Raw genomic sequence first — 22739 nt, 5'->3', positions numbered from 1 at the left:
GCAAACATTAAATGACAGTGATAAAAATAAGTGGTGATTGGAAAATGAGACCCTCCATCATCAGAGCAGAGTTCTTCATTGAAGTAAGAAAACAGTAAGACAGTAGAGAAACATGCTTTTAAAATGTAAAGTGAAAAATATCCATGCAGAAAACAATTGTGTAGTGTAAGTATTTCTCCCCAAAAGAAGGTAGAATAAAATTTTCACAGACATTAAATGAATATAGAATATCTATCCCTTTAAAAATGAAAATTAAGGCACAGAAGACAGCTATGGCTCTGCCGCAGACTCTCTCCCTGGGGGGCAGAGACCAACAACCAGCCTCCTGAAGCCACCAGGTCCAGGCACACAGAGCTACAGTTCAGCTCCAGGACAGTGACCTGGGGAAGACAGAGATCAGTCTTGAAACAGTGTCACCTAGCAGCCTAGCGTCATTATGGTGAGTGGATATGGTGGGGAAATGGAAGAGAAGGATAGAAAGGTTTATATGCTGGGGAGAGAGGCATACCTGAAAAGTCTAGGGCAATGAGAAACTGGTTGGTCTGTTTGATGAGGCCTGGATGATGCTTAGGCCTGGGCTCCTGCCTAGGGCCATGTGTGGTTCCACAGACCTGATGCAGGTGTGGTAGTCTGTGTTGATGTCTGAGGCTGCTGTTACCACTAATGGCCTTGTGGATGCCACGAGTCTGGACTACTACCTATGACCATGTTGTGGTCAGAGGGATGTGCCCCCAAAGAGGCCAAGCCGTTCAAAGAGGTCTGCACTGCCACCTGGTCCATGGTGACTTCTGTGCCTGGACTACTGCTGAGGGCTATGTCTGGATCCACATCCCTGAAGCAGTCAGACTTTATGTTAATTACAATGGCTGCTGTTGCCACAAAAGGCAGTGCAGAGTCCCATAGTCTGAGCTGACACCTGAGGCCATGATGTTGTCTGAGGGTTCTGCAGCCATTGGGGCCAAACATATCTGGGTAACATGCCCTGCCACTTGGGGCCATTGGTGACATCCAAACTGTGGCCAAGGGCCATATCTAGGTCTGTGGAAATACCAAAACCAGGGTCTGTGTTTGTGTATGTGGCTACTGTTATTATCAAAGGTTGAGCAGATACCTGGGGGCAGGGCTGCTATCTGGGGACATGTTGGCGCTTGAATGCCACACTGCCCCTTGAATCCATGCTGATCTGTATGCTCTGCCATGCCAGATAGTGCCATGATGACATCCCTGCCCAGGTTGCTGCCAGGGACCATGTCTGTGTCTGTGGTTCTACTGAAGCCTGGGTTTGTGTTGATGTCCATGACCCATGTTGCATCCAATGGTCACACAGATGTCCAGGATCTGGGCCATCACATCTGGTAGGTTTTGTGTCTCAAGGCTCTGCCACTAATGAGGCCATACAGACCTTAAATGACATGAGGTGCCATCGGTGGCCAGGGTGTCCTACAGACTGAGCAGAGGTGTAGTGTGGTCATGTCTGGGCTTATGGCTCATGCCTCAACTGGAGTTTGAGTTGATGTCCGAGGTTCCTGTTGCCATATAAGTTTGCCCGGGATCTGGGATGCCACCTGAGGCTATGTTGTTGTTCAAGGGCCAAGAAGCAGTGAGTCCATCCCGATTTGAATGACTTTTACTACCAACAGGGTCAATGGTGAAATTCCTTCCCTGGCTACTGACAAAGACCATGTCTGTGTCCCTGGACAAACCCCATTTAGGGTCTTTGTTGATATCCATGGCCTGTGTTGCCATTAAGAGCCACTCAGTCACTGGGGTCTGGGCACCCACCTAGGTTTGGGAGGGTGTCCAAGGGCCGTGCTGCTACTAAGGTTATACAGATCTAACCAACCATGCTGCTACCCAGGACCATAGCATTCCCTGGGAATGGCCATGTCTGGGTCAGTGTCTTGTCTTAACCTCAGTCTGTGTCCATGGCTCCTGTTCTCATCTAAGACAATGAAGGTAGGGGGCTGCACAGAGTTGACCCCGCCCCCTTACTCAGGACAGCAGACCTTGATGTGGCCTGGGCAGCACAGTGGAGCTGACACCTTGGGCAGGTGAGCAGGCCCTGAAGGCACGAGAGTGGGAGAGCTGGCCCCACTATCTCTCTGTCATGTGGTGGCATAGGCAGGGGAAATATGTTCTTCCCTCCTCCACCCCACCCCACCTCAACACCCACTGAATTCTGGAAATCTGGTCCCAGGTCACAAGAGTGGGAGAGTTGACACTGTCCCTCACTGGCTGCAGCACTAGAGAGTGGGCCTTACACCTTGTCTTAGCAAAAGAGTAGAGCTGGGCCTGGTGCTGTGGGTGCAGGTGAGCCAGTCCCCAGGTCATGAGAACAAGAGAAATGACCCTGCTCCATGCTGCCTGCTGCAGTGGGTGGGCAAGGGCAATCCTGGTGAGCTGGCCTTGTTGTTGTCCATGAGGGAAACCTGGCAGGTTAAACACCCAACTAATACCCAGGATCAGAACCAGGGCTGTGAGTTGGCCCACCTCAACATCCATCTCATCTATGAGCTGCTGGAACATGGTAAGGTGCCAGACCTGCAGATCCAAAGCCCTAGGATCTCCATGATATAAGGCAACAGCAGGATATCCAAGAGGAGTCCCAGTGAGGGCCCAGTATCAAGAGTGTAGCAGAAGCCACGGGCCTTGAGCCATCCAATGACTCATTGCAATGAATACTTATAAGTAATGATGTACGGACTAAAGGGTATACAGTGTGACTCACTTTGCCACACCACAACTTCCAAGCCTACACTATTTTTTTGTATGTTAGTTGGCTTGGTAATTATTGTTTTTTATTTGTTTGTTTGTTTTTCTTTGGGATTTTGTTTTGTTTTGGGGAGGAGGTTGCAAGGCTATAGGGTGAATATGAAGGAACAGGAAGATCAATGGGTCCAATATGCAAGATGTAAAACCTACAAAGAATCAATAAAAAGGATAATCAGAAATATAGTATGAAAAAACATTGATTAAACACAGTCTATAAGACAAGCCATAACTTGTTGTGCTATTACTGTGGGTACTTTGATAAGTTGATGAACAATTTTTCCATAAGTTCTGCACAGTTCATTGACATCAGCAGATGGTGGTGAACACTACCCCCTTCACAAAGTTTCACTAGAAAGGGTGTTGGCTGGGGAATGGACAGTCATTTGTCCTCTGGTCAGTGCCATGGCTCTTGTTCTGCACTCTGTTACCAGGGCAGAAGGGTTGTGTGCATTGACACCATATGCATTGATGTCGTTTGATTGCTGTGTCCCTTGTATGACCAGTACTCCAGGGACAAGCTGTCTTTGGCATTACTAATGGAACACAGTTTCTTTGCAAAGTACTTTAGTTTGCTGAGTGTATAGGATTTCTGGATCTACTTACCTTAAAATTACAGTCCTGGCTCCACTAAGACTTCTCATCTTTGTTTAATTTAGAGTCAGCCTTTGTACCCTAAAATGGCATCTCAGGGACATCTTATTTGATGTTTTTTTTTTTCCCCAAAGACCATATAGTTGACCAATAGCAGACTCCTGAATCAAGCAATAGTAAAGAAACTTTCTCAAAAGTCAAGTCCACCACAGACAGATAGGAATTCAATCAATCCTTTGACAACTTGGATAAGTAAAATAAATCATGATTATGGAAATTGATTACTCAAAGAAAAAATAAATTATATTGAAATTTATATGCCATAAGAAGGTTTTTTGTCAAAAATGGTAAATACTGACAAGATACAGAATGTGTCTGAAGCTCTTATAGTATATATTAAGTGTATATTATCTCTTGGAGTTTGATAATGGAGGTATTAGCTCTGTTTAATACACTCTGCATCTTTATAAAACAAATCCTTGGGCATCAAATTATCATACAGATAACTGAATTAATCAGCATCCTACATAGAAAGAGGATGAATGGAAGATCAGCACACCAAGTGATGTCCAAAAAAGATACCAAAATGAAATGACAAAAACAATTCCAGCTTTGAAAACTGAGTTCAGAAAAGAGGTAGACATAGTGAAGAGAAATGACTTTGAGAAGAAGATGAAGTTGAAAAAATTAATGTCACATTTATAAACCTCGGAGGTAGCCTTAAAGTAGAATGGCTCAAATAAAAGGGAGAATGTCAGGACTTGAAGATGAAATAGTGGAACTGCACCACTCAAGCAAATAATATGAAAAGTTTTAAACAAGCAAATAAAAGGACCATGCAGGAGTTATTACACACCATGAAAAGACCAAATATTTAAACCATAGATATGGATAAAGGGGAAGAATACCAGGTTAATGGTATAGGCATAAACTTCAACTAGATAACAGAGGGAAACTTACCTAAATCAGAGATGTTAAGTTGTATCTCATAAAGATACAAGAAACAGAGAACATCAAACAGATAGTACCAGAAAAGAAACCCCTTACAGCATATTATGCCAAAAATACTAAATACATTGAACAAAGAACATGTTTTGAAATGTATGAATAATACCCACAGTAACATATAAAGTAAAATCCACCAGAATAACAGCTGATTTCTTAGTGGAAACTTTAAAAGCCAAAAGAGCCTGGAGCAAATGTACTTCAAGATCTCAACAATCATGTATGTCTATTTATACTACTGTACACAGGAAAACAGTTGTGCCAAGGTAGAAAAACAGAAAAAGAAAGACTCCCTATAATATGAACACACTAATAGAACTCATGTCCACCCAACAAGCCTTACAAAGAATACAGGAAACAGTGCTTCAAACTGAAGAGATCAAGGAACAGAGCCAGTTTACTGTAAAAAGAACATGCATGAAATTGTATTTACTAAAATACAAAATACTATCAAGGATAATAAGGACAAAATAAGCCATTAATCAACACACACCTTCATAAAAACTTTAAATAATAATGAACTCACTTTCCCAAACAAAAGACATAAGTAAAATGAATGGATTAAGAAACAAAACCTACCTTTCTTAACTCTACAAAAATCTCATTTAACCTTCAAGGATAGTCACCTCCTTAAAGTAAAAGGATGGAAAAAAATTACAAGTAAATAGGATGATGAAGCAAGCTGGGTCACTATCCTAGCATCCTATGTAATAGATCTTACACTAAAATTAACTAGATGAAATTTCATAAAAAGCATGCTATTGGTTGTAAACACACAGATTAAATCCATCTCAGTAACAGTGCATGAAATCAATACACTACTTTCTTCAAAAAACAAATCATCCACATAAAAATATACAGGGAAACATCAGAATTAAATGACACCATATATCAAATGTACCTAGTAGATATCTAAGAATATTGCAACCAAACATGAAATAGGCATTTTACTCAGTATGCTTCCATGATTAAAGTCCTAGACAGAGTAGAACCAAAGAATCATCTCCCCCCTTTAACCTCTCCTATGCTCCTCTACTCCTTCTCTGCTCATGACTATCTATTCTTTAATTACTGCTACATTGTATATACAGAATTATACCATCAGCCGGCTCATTGACTGATGCATACACACACACACACACACACACACACACACACACACATATGTCTGGCTACTTTAAATTAGACTTATATCAAAGGCTTGATTCCTGGAGAAGTCCACTTGTCTCTTCCTTAGCAATGACAATTGCCTGTAGCTATTCATAAAGGGATTTCCTCCATCACAGCTAACTGGTTTTGTCATTGTACCAGTCTTTATTAGGTGACCATGGTTTTGTGAGTTCAAATTCCTTGTCATACATAAAGGACACTATTTCACAGGTGATGCTCTGATTGCTCTCACTCTTACAATCTTTCTGACCATTCTCCCATGATATTCTCTGAGCCTTAAGTATAGGAGACTGTTGTGAGCCTATCAGTTGGGGCTGGATATATACACACCACAGTGAGCTGTTCCCTGCATTTTAATCAGTGCTAGATTTCTGTAATAGGCTCTGGTGCAAAAGGAAATTTCTTTAATGATGTCTAAGTGCTACACATGTGTGTGGTATATGGGTAATTATTGAGCATGCCATTAGACATTATACTGGTTAAGGAAAGTGGCAATAGTGTTCTCATCAGCCTTAGAGAGTTGACTAGGTTTTCAGTAACAAGCCTTCATTATCTCGCATTTAGTGGTCCTTCAGTCCAATTAGACAGCTTTTTTTGTTTGTTTGTTTGCTTTGTTTTGTTTTGTCTTTTAACTTCGAAGTCTTGCCATGCTGTTTAACTGTAGGTGGTAGGTAGTACAGTTGGGTAGGTCTATTGATTGCTTTTCTTCATTGGGAGCCTGTTTAGCATCTTTGTATACTATAAAAGCCAGTGTTCAGGGAGGAGCCTTGCAGGTGAGTTATAGCTGATTCTTCAAGTTCTGTGTCTGAAGTATGTGGTATCTTCAGCAATATGGCTTTACCTTCAACTTCTAGGTGACCATCATGGAAAATACCAATAGCCTGTATTATCTTAGATGTCTCTTGGAGTCCCTAACACCCCACATAAACACATAAGTAGTTGAAATTGTAAGTTTCAAAAGCAATTCAATTTTATTATAGTTCTATGTTAGTATTATATTCAACTATCTCTAAAATAAGATGTCATCTGAAACAAAATTAAAGCTTTGCTCAGCTGCAAAGCCAGCCTATAATCCCTGTGCTCATGGTAGAAACAGTTCCTGGGACTGTTGGCCTGTCAATCTAGTTAAATCAGTGAGCTCAAAGTTAGGGAAATACCCTATGTTAGAGAGAATGGAGATAAATAGAATACATCAATCTCTGCCCTCAACATGCACAAACTTGTCCACACTTGTCTATGCCTGAACACATAGGACAAATGCAAAGAAAATTGCAAATTCATGATATTTCACACCCTTACTCTGGCTCTGTTCCACTAAACAGTGCAAAGTACAGACCACAGAGGAAAGTTAATAAAACACAGGTGTAACTATGCATCCATGAATCTCCCACATCCCTATCATCACTTTAACCTCTCCAGGGCTTCAAAACCTAGATCCATATGACATAAATGAGGCTAAGTGAGACACAGTATTTAACACAATGGAATCATGATGTGAAGAGAAATAAGGCAAACTTACCATATTTTTTCTTATGTGTGAAACATAGTAGGCAAAAATACTCATGAATGTAACAGGCAAACTTTTAGAAGTGCAAAAGTGGGGATGGGAAAAAGCAGGGCATAAGAGCAGAAAATATGGGGATGAATAAATATCTTTATACATATCTTTATACATAGGGGAATATGTCATAGTAAAACACATTACTTTATACTGTTATTGTGTTCTACTAAAATTATCAATGGTCATTAAAATGAGATGAATAATATACTTTGAAGATGAAAGTCACTACAGAATGTACAAAGTAAGATACAATAACCTTACAGACAACTGGACAGCTCTGGCATCAAAATGCTGTCTGGTAGATGATTAGACACGCTGTGTCTGAACTCTCCAGTGTACATAGCTCAGATTTGGCACTTTAGTTTTTCATTGCAATGTTAAGTATTAAATACTGCATTTAAAAAATATTGTGGCAGTTGTGTTCCTTAGCTTTTGATATATAATGTTTTTGTGTTTAAAAACTTCACAAGTGTAATTTTATACCTGTTACTGTAGCCCTGGTCAGCAGTCTATGACTGGAAGAGAGGGGGTCATGCACCCTATGTTAGAAGTTGCTATTATTAAATTGCTAATTGACCATGCTGTCAAACATCTTTGTAAATATGTATGCTTATACCCATAGACTCAGTTTTGGTAAAGCAGCTTCTTTTTGCAATGGGAAACAGTCAATGGAGAGACACATAACTGAGATTAAGAGACTCAGTGCTCAGCTCTAAATGGGACATGTTTATTAGCACTCATCCCAAACACACACAACAATGCTCAGGGAACATTGGAGTAAGGATGGAAAGAACATAAGAGCCACAGAACAGGAGACTGTTGGACCGCTTTGAAATGTGTGGTGATATTGTGTTCCCCAAAATATTGTGCACCCTAATAAACTTATCTGGGGTCAGAGAACAAAACAGCCACTAAATACAGAAGCCAGAAAGTGGTGGCACACACACTTTAATCCTAGCATTCTGAAGGCAGAGATCCATCCAGATCTCTGTAAGTTCAAAGCTACACTGGAAACAGCCAGGCATGGTGACTCATGCTTTTAATCCCAGGAAGTAATGGCAGAAAGCAGAAAGATATGTAAGGTGTGGAAACCAGGAACTATAGCTGGTTAAGCTTTTAGGCTTTTGAGCAGCAGTTCAGCTGAGATCCACTCTGGATGAGGACTCAGAGGCTTCCAGTCCAAGGAAACAGGATCAGCTGAAGAATTGGCATGATGAGACCATGGCTTGTTCTGTTTCTCTGATATTCCAGCATATACCCTAATAACTGGCCTTGGGTTTGTTTTTATTAATAAGACCATTTAAGATTCATGCTACAGAAATGTGCTTTGAAATGCTGTCCTCTGGATATAGCATGCTATCAGAATCAGAAACTTACAGGAGCTATGGTTATGTGCACAAGGCCTACACATAATCAAGACAACAAAAGCCCTGAAATAGATAGGGTAGATTATGGTAGAGGGTAAAAACCTTGGCTACTCAGATAAGCACTGTAGAAGCCAAGAAAGTGAAGTCATTTCTATGTTTTCATAGCACAAGCCAGTCCAGACACCCACAGCCATTATGTTTACCTCAGTGTTTCTGCCTAGATCCTCTACCTTGACCATTGTTTCTAAAGGCAAGGAAAACCCATCATAGGTTGAAGTCATGTTTATTTTGTAATGAGCTTTATGTAAACATGTCTTATGCTATGTTGTACTCACAGAACTGAGTTAATTGTTATCAGAAAACATTTTTTTTTCAAAGTTGTGCTATGTTTAAATATGGCCAAAAGAAAATGACCTGAGTCAGACTCGAAGTCTTGGTCCTGCAGCAGTTACCTAAACTGGGCTGGTTGGTTTTTCATTCTTTCTTCACCCTAATCACTTTCCTTGCCTGCTGTAAAGTCTGCAGGGACCCTCCCACAGAGGATCTCCAGTCCCAATGCCCATACCCATGGAGAATAAATAACGTATTGCTCAATGACAAAAGGTTAAAGAAGGAATCAAAAAAGGTTTTTTAACTCTGTAATTAAATGAAATGACAACACAGCCCAACAAAACTTTTTGGACATAATAAAGCAGTTGTAAGAGGAAAATTTATAGCTCTAAATGTGTATATTTTTTAAAACATCAGGAAGAGGGGCTGAAGAGATGGATCAGTTGTTGTGAGCATTGGCTGATCTCTCAGAGGAACCAGGTCCAGCTCCTTGCAGCCACATGGCAGTGCACACTTAGCACAACTTCAGTTTCAAAGCATTTGCTTTCCCTTCTAACCTCCATGTGCTCTTGTCTGCACCTGCTGGGTATACATGCATTCAAGCACATTCACTCAAACTTATTAAATATTTTCTTTAAGTCATAGAGCACCAATAAATTACTTAAGGATGCATCTCAAGATCTGGAAAATCAAGGACAAATGAAGCCCAAACCCAGGAGATGGAGAGAAATTGGAAAAAAAATAGAGCAGAAATAATGAACCAGCAACAAACAGCATATAAGGAACCAATAGAGGCTGTCTCCATGGAAACAAGCAACACATAAGAAGTCAATGGAGGCTGTCTCCATGGAAATAAACAGCATATAAGGAATCAGTGGACACTGTCTCCATGGAAACAACACATAAGGAGTCAATGGAGGCTGTCTCCACTGCCTTTGCCAGTGCAGCCTCAAAGCAATTTCTCCTGGTCAGCTTCAGGATCTCCTGCATGTTAGTTCTTTTCTGAGAAATGAATGTGGGACAAAATTAGACTTTAAGTGGAAGCAGGTCATGACTGTCCCTCATGAAGGTATCACAGGAATGAATGCATTGGGATCTTTATAATTCTCCTTCCAGAGTTAGCATAGGAAGAGTAGAGAGGGTTTCAGATAAGACTTAGACCTTCCCCTTCTAAACAGTCTTCAAAATTCCAAGTCTGCCTCTTAGAATGTTTCCTTTTGAGAATGATCATTTCATTGAGATACTACCAATTAAAATATATGTTACCAATATAGTTACACTGAAATATCTTTGTTTTTATTGGAACTGAAATAGCTTCAGGAAGGTCAGGTTGCCTTGACCCTGCACTTTCTCCACCTAGGAGCTCCATTTGCCTGTAAACAAAGGGCTTTTTACTTTGTTTGAGAAAATGTTTCACAACACAAAGGGTCCTTCATTCCCTACTCAGAAAGGGTCCTGATATGCAAACACAGTTTGGTTCCTGTACAGGAGTGGCCTTTTCTGATGTTTTACAAGATCAAAGGCTACATTGTAAAGACCTTCTAGCCTGTAACAGGTGTGATATGATTGCAGCCTTTTGTCATTAAAAACCCTAGTGTCCTGTCCTTTGTCTTTCCCAGGCAGGAGCCTTCTCTTGGTCTGTTAGAGGACTCATTATACTCTTAATTGGCTTAATAAAATGTGGTGATCTGTAACTTTTTCAAGTGGACTATTTTAGACCAAAATAAGAGAGTATAGCTTAATAAAATATATGCCCAAAGTAACTGACGAACAAATTAAAGTAGTCTAGACATTATAAAAATTTACTTCAGTAGGAAGGGAAGATTTGTCACTGCACTGATAGACTATGTTTACACAGACCAATGCAGTTCTTGATATCCTTTCAAGATTGCTGTAAGTAATACTGTATAAAGAAAATGAGATAATTTTATACAATTTTGGGTGGCTAGAGAGACAGTTCTGTGATTTAGACACATATTGCTCTTGCAGAAGATTCATGTTCATTTCTAGCACCCATGTAGTTTGCCACATAAGTCCCTGAATTTCCCTGTCTAGGGCGAATGGACCCAACAGCTATGGTATTGTGATACCACAGTAAAACCCCCCACTCTATCCCCTACAGACAAAGAGAAGCTTAAACCAGGATTCATAAGTGTAGATAAGAACTTAGACCCCTTTTCCCCAGGTGGCTGTATCTGCTACAGGGACTTTGGAAAACACAGTCAGGATATTCGACCAAAAGACTAAAAAGGGAGGCGGGTTAAAATAAACTATATGGTCTGTGCCTTTAAGAACTAGCCTCACAAAGAAAGGGGAGCCCTCCTTGCAACCTCCCTGCTGTGAGTGAGAGATTTAGAAGAGCCTCCCTGGAGGTTTGTAAACTTAGACAACACCTTACTTTTGCATTCTGTACCTAAAGTCTCCAGTGGCGGCTTTGGAGACATGATCTAGGCACAATAAGACCCTCACTCTATTATCTCAAAAAGGGGGACTTAGACAAAGATATCTCAATATAGATAGACCCAGGCCAGTTTCAAGTCCCCAGAAATGATGGCGCCAGCCCCAGGAACAAAAGAACAGAGTCAGGATGCCTGATGGTAACCAATTAACCACGAGATGCCCCTCTCCAGAGATAACATGACCTGACCCCGGAGAGGAGTTGTAAAACTTCTGACAAGGCAAACAGACAAGCTAGAATAAGATAAAGTCCAGGTCCGGGAAAAACTGGACCAATCAAGGATGGACCCGTACTAACCCCCTCCCCTCTAAGAAATTTTATGGGTTTTGCCTATAAAAACTAACTTCCCCAAGAAAGAGGAACTCCTCCCTGCCTCACTGTGTCAGGTGTAGGAATGAGTCCCCTGTCTAGCTAGACTTGTAACTGCAGAATAAACCTTGCTGTTGCATTCTGGACATCCAATGTCTTCAGTGGTCTCTTTGGGGGGGGTCACAATCTGGGCATAACAGTATCTCTCTCAGTCTCTCTCTCAGTCTCTCTCTCAGTCTCTCTCTCTCTCTCTCTCTCTCTCTCTCTCTCTCTCTCTCTCTCTCTCTCTGTTTCTTTCCCTGTCTCTCTGTGTGTGTCGCGCGTGCATTTGCATTCATGGGTGCATGCTCACATGGATAATGTAAAATAAAAATAAACATTATTTTCAGTACTTTCAAAAATACTTCTTTTCTGTTTCAGCTCTAGGTCTTGAGCACAGGTCTCTATGCATGCTAGACACATTCTCTATTAGTGCTACACACCTCCAGGCTAGTAAGACTTTCTGTCCTTTTTTCCTGTCTTTTCTTACAGCATAGGGTGTGATCAATAGGAATAACACACACTCTCAGGGTGTCAGACCACATCACAGTGAAATCTACACCTGAGAATTCTTGTCGTTAGATGATGTTATTCATTAAGTTCAATGTGGGCCATGTCTGGAGCTTGGCTTTTGGAAAAACACTCCAAAGGCTGTGAATGTCTAATAAATTTTCACTGACAATAAAAACTGAAATTCATTTTATAGTCAGTTATAACTTCCAAAGCAAGGTGTGTCTCATTTTCCCCAAGAAAGACAAAATAAACAGTTGTTGAGAAAAATGAATGAACCAAAAGGCAGGTATTATTTCAGGTCTGATGATGAACTCTAGGGAATTCTGAAGCAGAAAAGTTACAGTATGAATGAGAAAAACATAATACAAGGACACTAATACTGAGATGGATCAGAGTGTTTAATTATATGGTAAAGATTTTTCACTGAAAAATTGCTGAATCCTATCAAGAAAAAAAATACAGGTATTTTGATTAAGAGGGAAAATAACTAGGATTCAGAATGCATAAAAGTCATTAAAACAATGAAAATTAAAAAGAAAGAATTTTAGTTAAAGTCAAAAGCAATTTTGAAGATGAACTAAGGAACCCATGACAGAAGAATAGAAATCATGTGGAATATATTTAATGCAAACCGTGAAGGAACTACCCATGTCCAGCAGGGGGCACTGTGTATTTCTGAGAATCTGACAAGACTTGAGGCTGACTCCTTACTCACATGCAATCTCCTGAGCAAAGCTGCCTTGACTAGAGGTTACAGCAGGTGTTTCCTCAAGTTGCCCCAGCCCCTTTGGGAGGAGAGTTGTCCCTGGACTGCAGAGATGAAATGAGGTGGTGATGGTGATAGTAAAAGTCTCATAATGCATGGACTCACCACATTCCTGATACCCTGAGAACCCCAGAGTCCAGCAGGATTCTGTGGGTCCTGGGAATCTCTGGAAATCTACAGCATGACCTGGATGCCTACCTCATTCCCCAGCTTTCTCCGTCTTTGTCGGGTGTCATGGAGACTAAAGAGGCCTGCCTTTGGAATGATCCTTCTCATTTCTTGACTCTTTCCTAACTGCTGTTTCTTTTCATGCTCTCCACCCCAACCTGAGGTGATGCTGAGGAATGACACTCTCCAGCAGTTACTGATCCTCTCTTCCCACACTGGTTCCAGAAGGTGACTGGCCAAGCCTCTGGGCTCTGATTCACCCAACAACAACAGGCACTCCCAGTCTCCTGTCACTTTTCACCTTAAACATAACCTTGTCCTTGGGCTCTAGGGTTACAGTCTGAGGACAGTGCTGAAGGCGACTGAATGAACACTGCAGTGGTGTCAGCACAGTGAGACACACATGGAGAAGCAAGACACAAACGTGCCTTTGTCTGAGCCTGGGTGTGAGCCCTGTCCTGTGGAGTGGGTCCCATGACCAGGCACTGTTGCCATCCTGATGTCAACTCTCCACAGACAAGATGGTGAAGAGAAGCCATCTGCCTTCATTTGTGTCCTAGTTAGAGTCATAAAAGTGGAGATATTTGTCAACTGTTGGGATAGAGATTTTTAAAAGTATGGAATTCAAATATTTTATTCCTCTATTAGTTGTATTTGCTTGTAAGACTTGAGTCAACAGGTCTCCAGAGAGAAGCATTCTCAGTGATGTTGTCTATAAAACTTAAATCTAAGTGAAATAACTGTCCATCCATATTTTCTAACTATTGGTATATTACATTTCATTTGAAGGCAATGCAAATTCAATGTATAATTTTAACAGCTATGAAATCATTTATATATTTTTTGGAAATAATTTCTACTCTAACATTAGGTTAACATATTTTCTCCTAAAAAGATATGCTGACATGATAAATCTAAGTACCAGTGAATGCGATCTTTTATAAAGCTCTAAGTACCATTTTAGATGTCTAGTCAAAGGATTTCATGCTAAAGGACAGTGATTCCTCTCTGAGTTCATTAGATGATTCTGAGAACACAGGGATGCAGTGATGGATTGCCATGTGAACCTGATATAAGTATTGGCCTTTGTGGCTGCTGACCAAATGATCACTAAATATTTGCCTAAACAACAGAGACAAAGAGGGAAGAAAGAGGTACTAGAGGGTGCTTGGCTTAGCATGTTCAATTTGCAAGTCTGTCCTTCAAAAATCAGTGAGACAGCGCAAGTCACTTGTGTTAGCCCATGCTGGTTGTTGTATGTTGTTCCTGTAATCGCCAGGAAGTAACAACCCAAATAACCATTGGTGAAGTGTTTCTGAATTTGCATCCATTTCTTTGATCTTGACTCATATTTTACTCTCAAGGATGTTGGCATGATGGCTCATGTTTCTAGCTTTATGACTGAATTTAAATAATTTTCAATCTTAACTCACAAATCTCTCTCTCTTCTTTTAATATTTTAATATTGTAAGCAATGGCACAGAAGTGCAGCTTCTAAGAGATGCCTTTTCTTTAATGGTGTCCACCTGTGAATGTATGTTCGTGTAAATATTACCTTGTTATTAGAAATTCAGTTTTGGATACTTAGTGAACTATATGACACTAAGGGACATGCCTGTCATTTATAGTGGGAAATCTTTAAAAAGTTAATCCTGGCATCTAATACACAAAGTGGATTTCACAAAGTTCTCTTGCTGCAAATGTTGGTAGGAAACAGAGGGGAATCAGGAAAAGTTTGTAACCCAAATATCAAATTTGTAGCCTATGTTAGTTCAATCCTTGTTAGAACTCAAGGTGCACATGGAACTTGCATCTGTGGATCAGAAGTGGGGCCTGATATTTCCTTCCCAAGAAATTCACATCAGTATTTGAATATCAACACTAGTAAGAAGGGCATATAATAAGGTAAAATCACAGGCAGACAGAATGCAGCACACACAATACATGAAAGAATCAAAATATTTTAAAAATACTTATATATTTGCATATTTATTTAATTATTTAGTATGTGTGTGCATGTGTGTGTTCATGAGTGAGTACATACGTGTGTGTGTGTGTGTGTGTGTGTGTGTGTGTGTGTGTGTAAGAGAGAGGAGGGAGGGAGCTATTGGAGGACAACTTGCGTAAGTCAGCCATTTCCTTCCACCATGCTTGTTCCAAGAACTGACTCACATTGTCAGGCTTTGCAGCAAGTGCAGTTATATGCTTAGTCATCACACCAGTTAAAAGGTCTTGAAAAGGTACTCTGTACAGTTCAATGCATGGTTTCTACTAGGGGCAAAAGAAGCCTTGCTTCCTTGCCTTTCTTCCTTTCTCTTTTTCTTCTTTTCTTCCTTCTTTCTTTCTTTCTTTTTTTTTTTTTTTTTTTTTTTTTTTTTCGAGACAGGGTTTCTCTGTGAAGCTTTGCGCCTTTCCTGGAACTCGCTTGGTAGCCCAGGCTGGCCTCGAACTCACAGAGATCCGCCTGCCTCTGCCTCCCAAGTGCTGGGATTAAAGGCGTGCGCCACCACCGCCCGGCCCCTTCTTTCTTTCTTTTCCTTCCTTCCTTCTTTCCTTCCTTCCTTCCCTCCTTCCTTCCTTTCTTTCTTTTCCTTTCTTCCTTCTTTCCTTCCTTCCCTCCTTCCTTCCTTTCTCTCTCTTATTCTTTCATTGTTTGTGTCAATTAACATTACTCCAAAGTGTTTTACTACTTTACTTAAAAGTTTTTATACAATATATTTTGATTATATTCTTTCTCTTCTCCCAATTCCCCTCAGATCTTCCCAACTTCATACATACTCACCCAGCTTCATGGTCTTTCACTTTCTCAAACAAAACAGAAAAATAACAAAAAATATCGAAACAGACAAACTAAAAAGAAGAAAATCAATCAGACAAAAAAATAAAAACAACAAAAAGTGTGCTTGTGTGTGCATGTACACACACACACACACACACACACACACACACACACACACACCATGGAGTCTGTTTTCTGTTGGCCAACTACTCCTGTACATTAGGCCTGCCTTAGAGTGTAGTTGGTATAGTTAGTGACACCCCATGGGAGAAAGATGATTTTCCCTTTTCCAGAAGTTACCTATTACCATCACTTCATGGCTAAGTGTTGAATTTTTTTTCCATTTCTGTTTCTCAGTGCTGGGGCTTTGTCTGGTTTGAACCTGTACATGTCCTGTGTATTCTATCACAGTCTCTGTGATTTCTTACATGAATCTTACCTGTTATGTCTGGAAGATGCTCTTTCATTGGAGTCATCCACCAGCTCTCGCTCATACAATGTTTCTACCTTCTGTTCTGCATATCTCCTGGTTCGGATGAGAGGGGTTTGACAAGAAAATCCATGTAGATGGTTTCTTTAACAACATGTGAGTTAAAGCGTGCCTCAGCAAGCACTAACCTGGAGTCCTAGCTTGTGCCCAATTTCACCAAGAATTTCTTCTCCTATCTTGATTTGTGAATTCTTGTCTCACATTTAGGGCTGTACCCCTTTCTGATCATCCATCCCCTAAAGCCTCAGCAGTTAGATAATGTATTTGTTGTTTTTGTTTTTTCCAGGCAGGCTTTCTCTGTGCAGTTTTGGTGCCTGTCCTGGATCTCGCTCTGTAGACCAGGCTGGCTTCGAACTCACAGAGATCCACCTGGCTCTGTGTCCCGAGTGCTGGGATTAAAGGCATGCGCCACTACTGCCCGGCCTTAGATAATGTATTTTTATATCAGATGCATAGAAGGCGGGTTTCCATGGAAACCATCACACACAGTCATTCTTCATGATCCTCTCTAATCCTTAATTAAGGACAACCACAGGCCCACTGCTTTATTTCACAATAAAGTTTGTGAACTTTTTTAGTGTCTACTATGTTTTGACTTGAGATTTTCTAAAAAAAAAAAATCTATTTCTAATGTATTAAATGAGTCTGACACTATAATATTTATCCTCATAGTCACCAATATTCACCAGTAAGTCTCTATGGGTCAATCTGCTGAGGAACCTTGGAGGGGTGTGGCTTTTTGTGCAATCTGAGAAGGAGCTCATGGAGGATATATCTGTATCCTCAGTTTATATGGGAGAAGCCCCTGGATAAAGAGTTCCTCATAAATTACATACTGTGCCAAGAGAAGGGGAATTCTCAATGTCACAGACATGACAGACCTGAACCTGCTCAGTGGGGTCTGTAGGTGACACTGAAGAGTCTGGAGACTCTCAGCTGACAACACAAACATCTGTCCTTTGTGTCTGCTCAGGACTCAACAGACCCATCAGTGGGGACACTGTGGTCCCTTGGGCAGCCTCAGGCAGGAAGTGACACCCAGAATTTTGATGGCACACACCTAAGAAGGGATTTGGTTGACCAAGAAAAATTTGCATGAAGGGCCCTGTCAGTTCTCTGAGAATTGTTAAAGGACTAGAGAGACCTGCACCATGTCTGTCTCAGCAGAGCTCAGTGGTGTCTGCACCATGGCCTGGACTCCTCTCCTCTTCTTCCTCCTTCATTGTACAGGTCAGGAGTCATCTGCACCCTGATCCCAGTTCAGGGAAACCATCTGACAGCAGATACATGCTGTCCTCTTCTTTCAGCACAGGAAATAATGTTTCTTTATTTTTTTTTATTCTTTATTTCAGGGTCTTTCTCCCAACCTGTGCTGACTCAGTCACCCTCAGCCTCTGCCTCCCTTGGAGCCTCAACCAAACTGACCTGCACCTTGAGTAGTCAGTACAGCAGCTACATCATTCATTGGTATCAGCAACATCCAGACAAGGCTCCTAAGGACGTGATGTATCTTAGGAGTGATGGAAGCCACGGCAAGGGAGATGGGATCCCTGATCGCTTCTCTGGCTCCAGCTCTGGTGCTCATCGATACTTGAGCATCTCCAACTTGCAGCTTGAAGATGAAGCTGACTACATCTGTGGTGCAGATTATACCATTAGTGGACAATTTGGGTGGACACAGTGACCCAGATAAATGAGGAAGCGGGACAGGAACTACTTTGCTTTCTTGCTACCAAGATTGGACTATGATTTTGAGAAGGAACCTCTGAAGTTCTTAGCTTTACAGTTATTGTATGTTTGCTGCTTATTATTCAAGAGGATAGATCCTAGGTTTAGCAATTCCTCCCAAACTCCTGGGGAAAGTGGGGGTTGTATAGAGTGCACAGCTCTGTAGTAGTAATGACCATGTAAAAGTTAAAACTGTACAGCTGAGGAGATGAGAATATTCTCTTTACAAGCTGGAGAAGTGGGTCTAAGGTTCTCACAATTACTCACCGAAGTTCATAGGAATGTTTTTTATAAGATGGCTTTCTTGTCTTATGCTCTAAATTTTTTTCACTACAGCAAGTTCCCAAGAAGCACAGTGTAAGAACATTTAAGGTGACACTGTTGTTGAAGCCCCCTATTGACAGCAAAAATAAAATGGAAAATAGTTACATGTCTGAGCATTGCCTTGATGTGTATGACTTCCATGTCCTTCCTGCAATACCCTCTTTACATAATAAGTCTACTCAGAGACTTTGAAGGAAGGACAAAGTAACCACCATGTCTGCCAAAATTCTTTTTTGAAAATTTTTTATTGATTTAATTTATACATTTATTTTATACCCCAACCACAGTTTCCCCTTCCTTCTCCCCTTCCATCCTCACCTACCCACCTCCTGTGAACCCACACCTCCTCTGCTTTTGTTCAGAAAGGGACAGTCCTCCCATGGGTGTCAATAAATCATGACATATCAAGTTGAGATAGGACTAAGCTCCTCCTCTCATATTAAGGCTTGGTAAGGTAACCCAGTATGAGTAATAGGTTCCCAAAAGCCTGCCAAAGCATCAGGGACAAGCCTCCTCCCAGTGCTAGGAATCACACAAGTAGACAAAACCATATTACTGTCACACTTATATAGAGGGCCTAGGTCGGTCCTGTCAGGCTTCCTATTGATCAGTCCAGAGTCTGTGAGCACCTGTGAGCCCAGGTTAGTTGTCTCTGCAGGTCCCTGTGATGACCCTCATCCCCTGGCTTCTATACTCCTCTCTCACTCTCTTCCACAGGATTCTCAGAACTAGGGGAAGTGCTGGGCTGCAAAACTCTGCATCTGCTTCCATTAGTTACTGGACAAAAGTTCTTCAATGACAATTAGGATAGTCACCAATCTGATTACAGGGGATGGCCAGTTCAGGCACCCACTCCACTATCTCCACTTTCAGATTCATGGGAGCTTCCATTGCACCAGGTTTCTACCCTGACCATAAAATGCCCTTCCCCCTGCATCAAGACATCTCTTTCACTACCCCCACTCTTTATCCTACTCCAGCTCTAACCTTAATGTTCCCATCATTATCTGCCCCAGTTTACCCAGGAGATCTCTTCTATTTCCCCTCCCCAGAGAAATCCACACATCCCTGTTTGTAACCTCCTTGTTACCTAGCCTCTGTGGAACTGTGGAATGTAGCATGTTTTTCCTTTACTTTACAGCTAATATCCACTCATGAGTGAGTACATACTATATTTGTCTTTCTGGGTCTAGACTACCTCACTCAGGATGATTTTTTTCTAGTTCCACCCATTTGCCTGCAAATTTCCTCATGTCGTTGTTTTTAACAGATTAGTACTATATACTCCATTGTGTAAATGTACCACATTTTCTTTATCTATTCTTTGGTTGAGGGACATTTAGTTTGTTTTCAGATTCTGGCAATACAAATAATGCTGCTATAAACATAGTTGAACAAGTATACTTGTGGTATGATTAGCATCCTTTGAGTATATGCCTGAGATTTGTATTGCCAGGTCTTGAGGTAGATTGCTTCCCCCTCCTTTTTTTTGAGAAACCACCATATTGATTATCAGAGTGGCTGTACAAGTTTGCAGTCCTACCAGTAGTAGAGGAGTAATCCCCTTGCTCCATATCCTCTCCAGCATTAGCTGTCATTAGTTTTTTTTTTTTTTTTTTTAAATCTTAGTCATTCTGACAGGTGTAAAATAGAATCTCAGAGTCGTTTTGATTTGCATTTCCTTGATGGCTAAGGATATTGGACAATTCTTTAAGTGTCTCTTGGCTATTTGAGATTATTTTCCTGAGAATTCTCTATTTAGATCTGTACCCCATTTTTAAATTTTGATTATTTGGTTTTTTTTTTTTTTTTTTTTTTTTTTTTTTGGTTTTTTCGAGACAGGGTTTCTCTGCGTAGTTTTGCGCCTTTCCTGGAATTCACTTGGTAGCCCAGGCTGGCCTCGAACTCACAGAGATCGCCTGCCTCTGCCTCCCGAGTGCTGGGATTAAAGGCGTGCGCCACCACCGCCCGGCCCGATTATTTGGTTTTTTAATGTCTAGTTTCTTGAGTTCTTTATATATTTTGGAGATTAGCCCTCTGTCAGATGAAGATGTTGATGAAGATCTTTTCCCATTCTGTAGGCTGCTGTTTTGTTTCATTGACAGTGTCCTCTGGTTTAAGAACCTTTTTAGTTTTGTGTGGTCCCATTTATTAATAATATTCTGGTCAGTCTACTGGTGTCTGTGCTACTGATTTTCTATTCAGGAAGTTGGCTCCTGTGTCAATGCATTCAAGACAACTTCCCAATTTCTTTTCTATTACGTTCAGTGTAACTGGATTTATATTGAGGTCTTTGATCCACTGGACTTTGAGTTTTATGCAGGGTGATAGATATGGATCTATTTGCATTCTTCAACATGACCACATCTAGTTATGCCAGCTCCATTTGTTGAAAGTTCTCTCTGTTTTCCATTACGTAATTTTGGCTTCTTCTTCAAAAATCAGGTGTTCATAGGTGTGTGGATTCATGTCAGGGTCTTTGACTCAATTCCATTGATCCATCTGCTTGTTTTTATGCCAATAGCATGCTTGTTTATTATTATATCTCTGAAGCTCAAATCAGCTCAAAATCAGAAATGGTGATACCTCTGAAAGTTCCTTTATTGTTCAGGACTGTTTTAGCTACCCTGGATTTTTGTTGTTTTGTTTTGTTTTTCCATATGAAATTGAGTATTGTTCTTTCAAGGTTTGTAAAGAATTGTATTGGAATTTTGACCGGAATTGCATTGAATCTGTAGATTGCTTTTGGTAAGATAGTCATTTTTACTATGTTAATCTTACCAATCCAGGAGATGGGAGATCTTTCCATCTTCTCATATCTTCTCCAAATTCTTTCTTCAAAAACTTCAAGTTCTTGTTATACAGGTCTTAAACTTGCTTAGTTAGAGTTACCCCCAAGATATTTGATGTTATTTCTAGCCACAGTGAAGGGTGTTCTTTCTTCATTTCTTTCTCATACCCTTTATCATTTGTATATTTGAGGGTTAGTGATTTTTTTATTTAATCTTATATTGAGCCATGCCATAGAAGGTGTTTATCAGCTGTAGGAGTCCCCTTGCAGACAGTCTTGTCTTGCTCCTGATTTTAGTGGAATTGTTTTGAGTTTTCCTTTGTTTAATTTGATGTTGAAATTTGCTTGCTGTATATTGCTTTTATTATGTATAGGTATGTTCACTATATCCCTGATCTCTCTAAGACCTTTATCATAAAAACATGTTGGATTTTGACAAACGCTTTTTCAGCATCTACTGAGATGATCATGTGGCTTTTTTCTTTCAGTTTGTTTATATGATGGATTACACTGATAGATTTTTTTGTATGATGAACTATCCATTTATTTTTGAGACAAGTCTACTTGATCATGTTGGATGATCTTTTTGATATGCTCTTAGATTGAATTTGCCAATGTGTATTGAGCATTTTTTGCATCAAAGTTCATGAGGGAAATAGGTCTATAATTCTCTTTCTTTGTTGAGTCTTTGTGTGGTTTTTGTATCAGGGTGACTTTGGCCTCATAAAAAGAAATTGGCAATATTCTTTCTATTTCTATTATATGGAATAATTTAAGGAGTATTGATATTAGCTCTTCTTTGAAAACCTGGTATAATTCTATGCTGAAACTATCTGAGCTGGGTTTTGTTTGGTTGAGAGACTTTTAATGGTGGCTTCTATTTCCTTAGGGGGTTATAGGTCTATATGAATTGTTTAATCTGGTCTTGTTTTAGTTTTTTGTATGTGGTCAAGCAATTTGTCCACTTCTTTCAGATTTTCCAAATTTGTGGACTACAGGTTTTTGAAGTATGACTGTGGTGATATTTTATTTGCCTGTTAATAAATAAAGTTTTCCTGGAGATCAGAGGACTAGTAAGCCATAAACAAATGTCAGGCAGTGGTAGCACACGTCCTTAATCTGATCACATGGCTGGCAGAGTCTCTCTGTGTTCAAGGACACACTAGGGAACAGCCAAGCATGGTGACACATGCCTTTAATCCCAGTACCAACCATAGAGACCTGGAGGTCTGTATAGACAGGCAGTGACAAGGAAGTGAGGTAGCTGAGCTAAGAGCCAATGAGAGGGCAGAACAGCAAGGCAATAAAAGCCTGGGTAGACAGGAAGTAGCTCTCTTGGGAAACTATGGCAATGTAGTGAGTTAGGTTAGCTGGTGGCTCTCACTATTTCCCTGATCACTAAGGCTTTCACCCCTATATTTGACTCTGTGTTTCTTATTTAATAAGACAGTTTAGAAATTTGTCTACATATGACCTAATGATTCTGTGGATTTTTTTAGTGTCTGTTATTATGTTCCCCATTTTGTTTCTGATTTAGTTAATTTGGATATCCTCTCTTCTGCCTTCAGTTAGTTCAGA

General features: G+C 40.5%; 1 protein-coding gene and 2 gene segments (V, D, J or C); 2 read left to right on the top strand and 1 right to left on the bottom strand.

The window, feature by feature from the left end:
- Window positions 1–22739, top strand: part of LOC114687105 (immunoglobulin lambda-1 light chain-like) — an 826243-nt gene that overhangs the window by 426440 nt on the left and 377064 nt on the right. The window lies entirely within an intron of this gene.
- Window positions 1–22739, bottom strand: part of LOC119088814 — a 622476-nt gene that overhangs the window by 511567 nt on the left and 88170 nt on the right.
- On the top strand, window positions 17462–18444 carry LOC114688056. The segment is given in 2 exon segments: window positions 17462–17548; window positions 17671–18444. Coding segments are annotated over 2 exon segments (411 nt in total).

The sequence above is a fragment of the Peromyscus leucopus genome, chromosome 12 (assembly GCF_004664715.2).
Source record: "Peromyscus leucopus breed LL Stock chromosome 12, UCI_PerLeu_2.1, whole genome shotgun sequence".
Taxonomy (NCBI): Eukaryota; Metazoa; Chordata; class Mammalia; order Rodentia; family Cricetidae; genus Peromyscus; species Peromyscus leucopus.
This window is presented reverse-complemented; position numbering and strand designations above follow the sequence as displayed.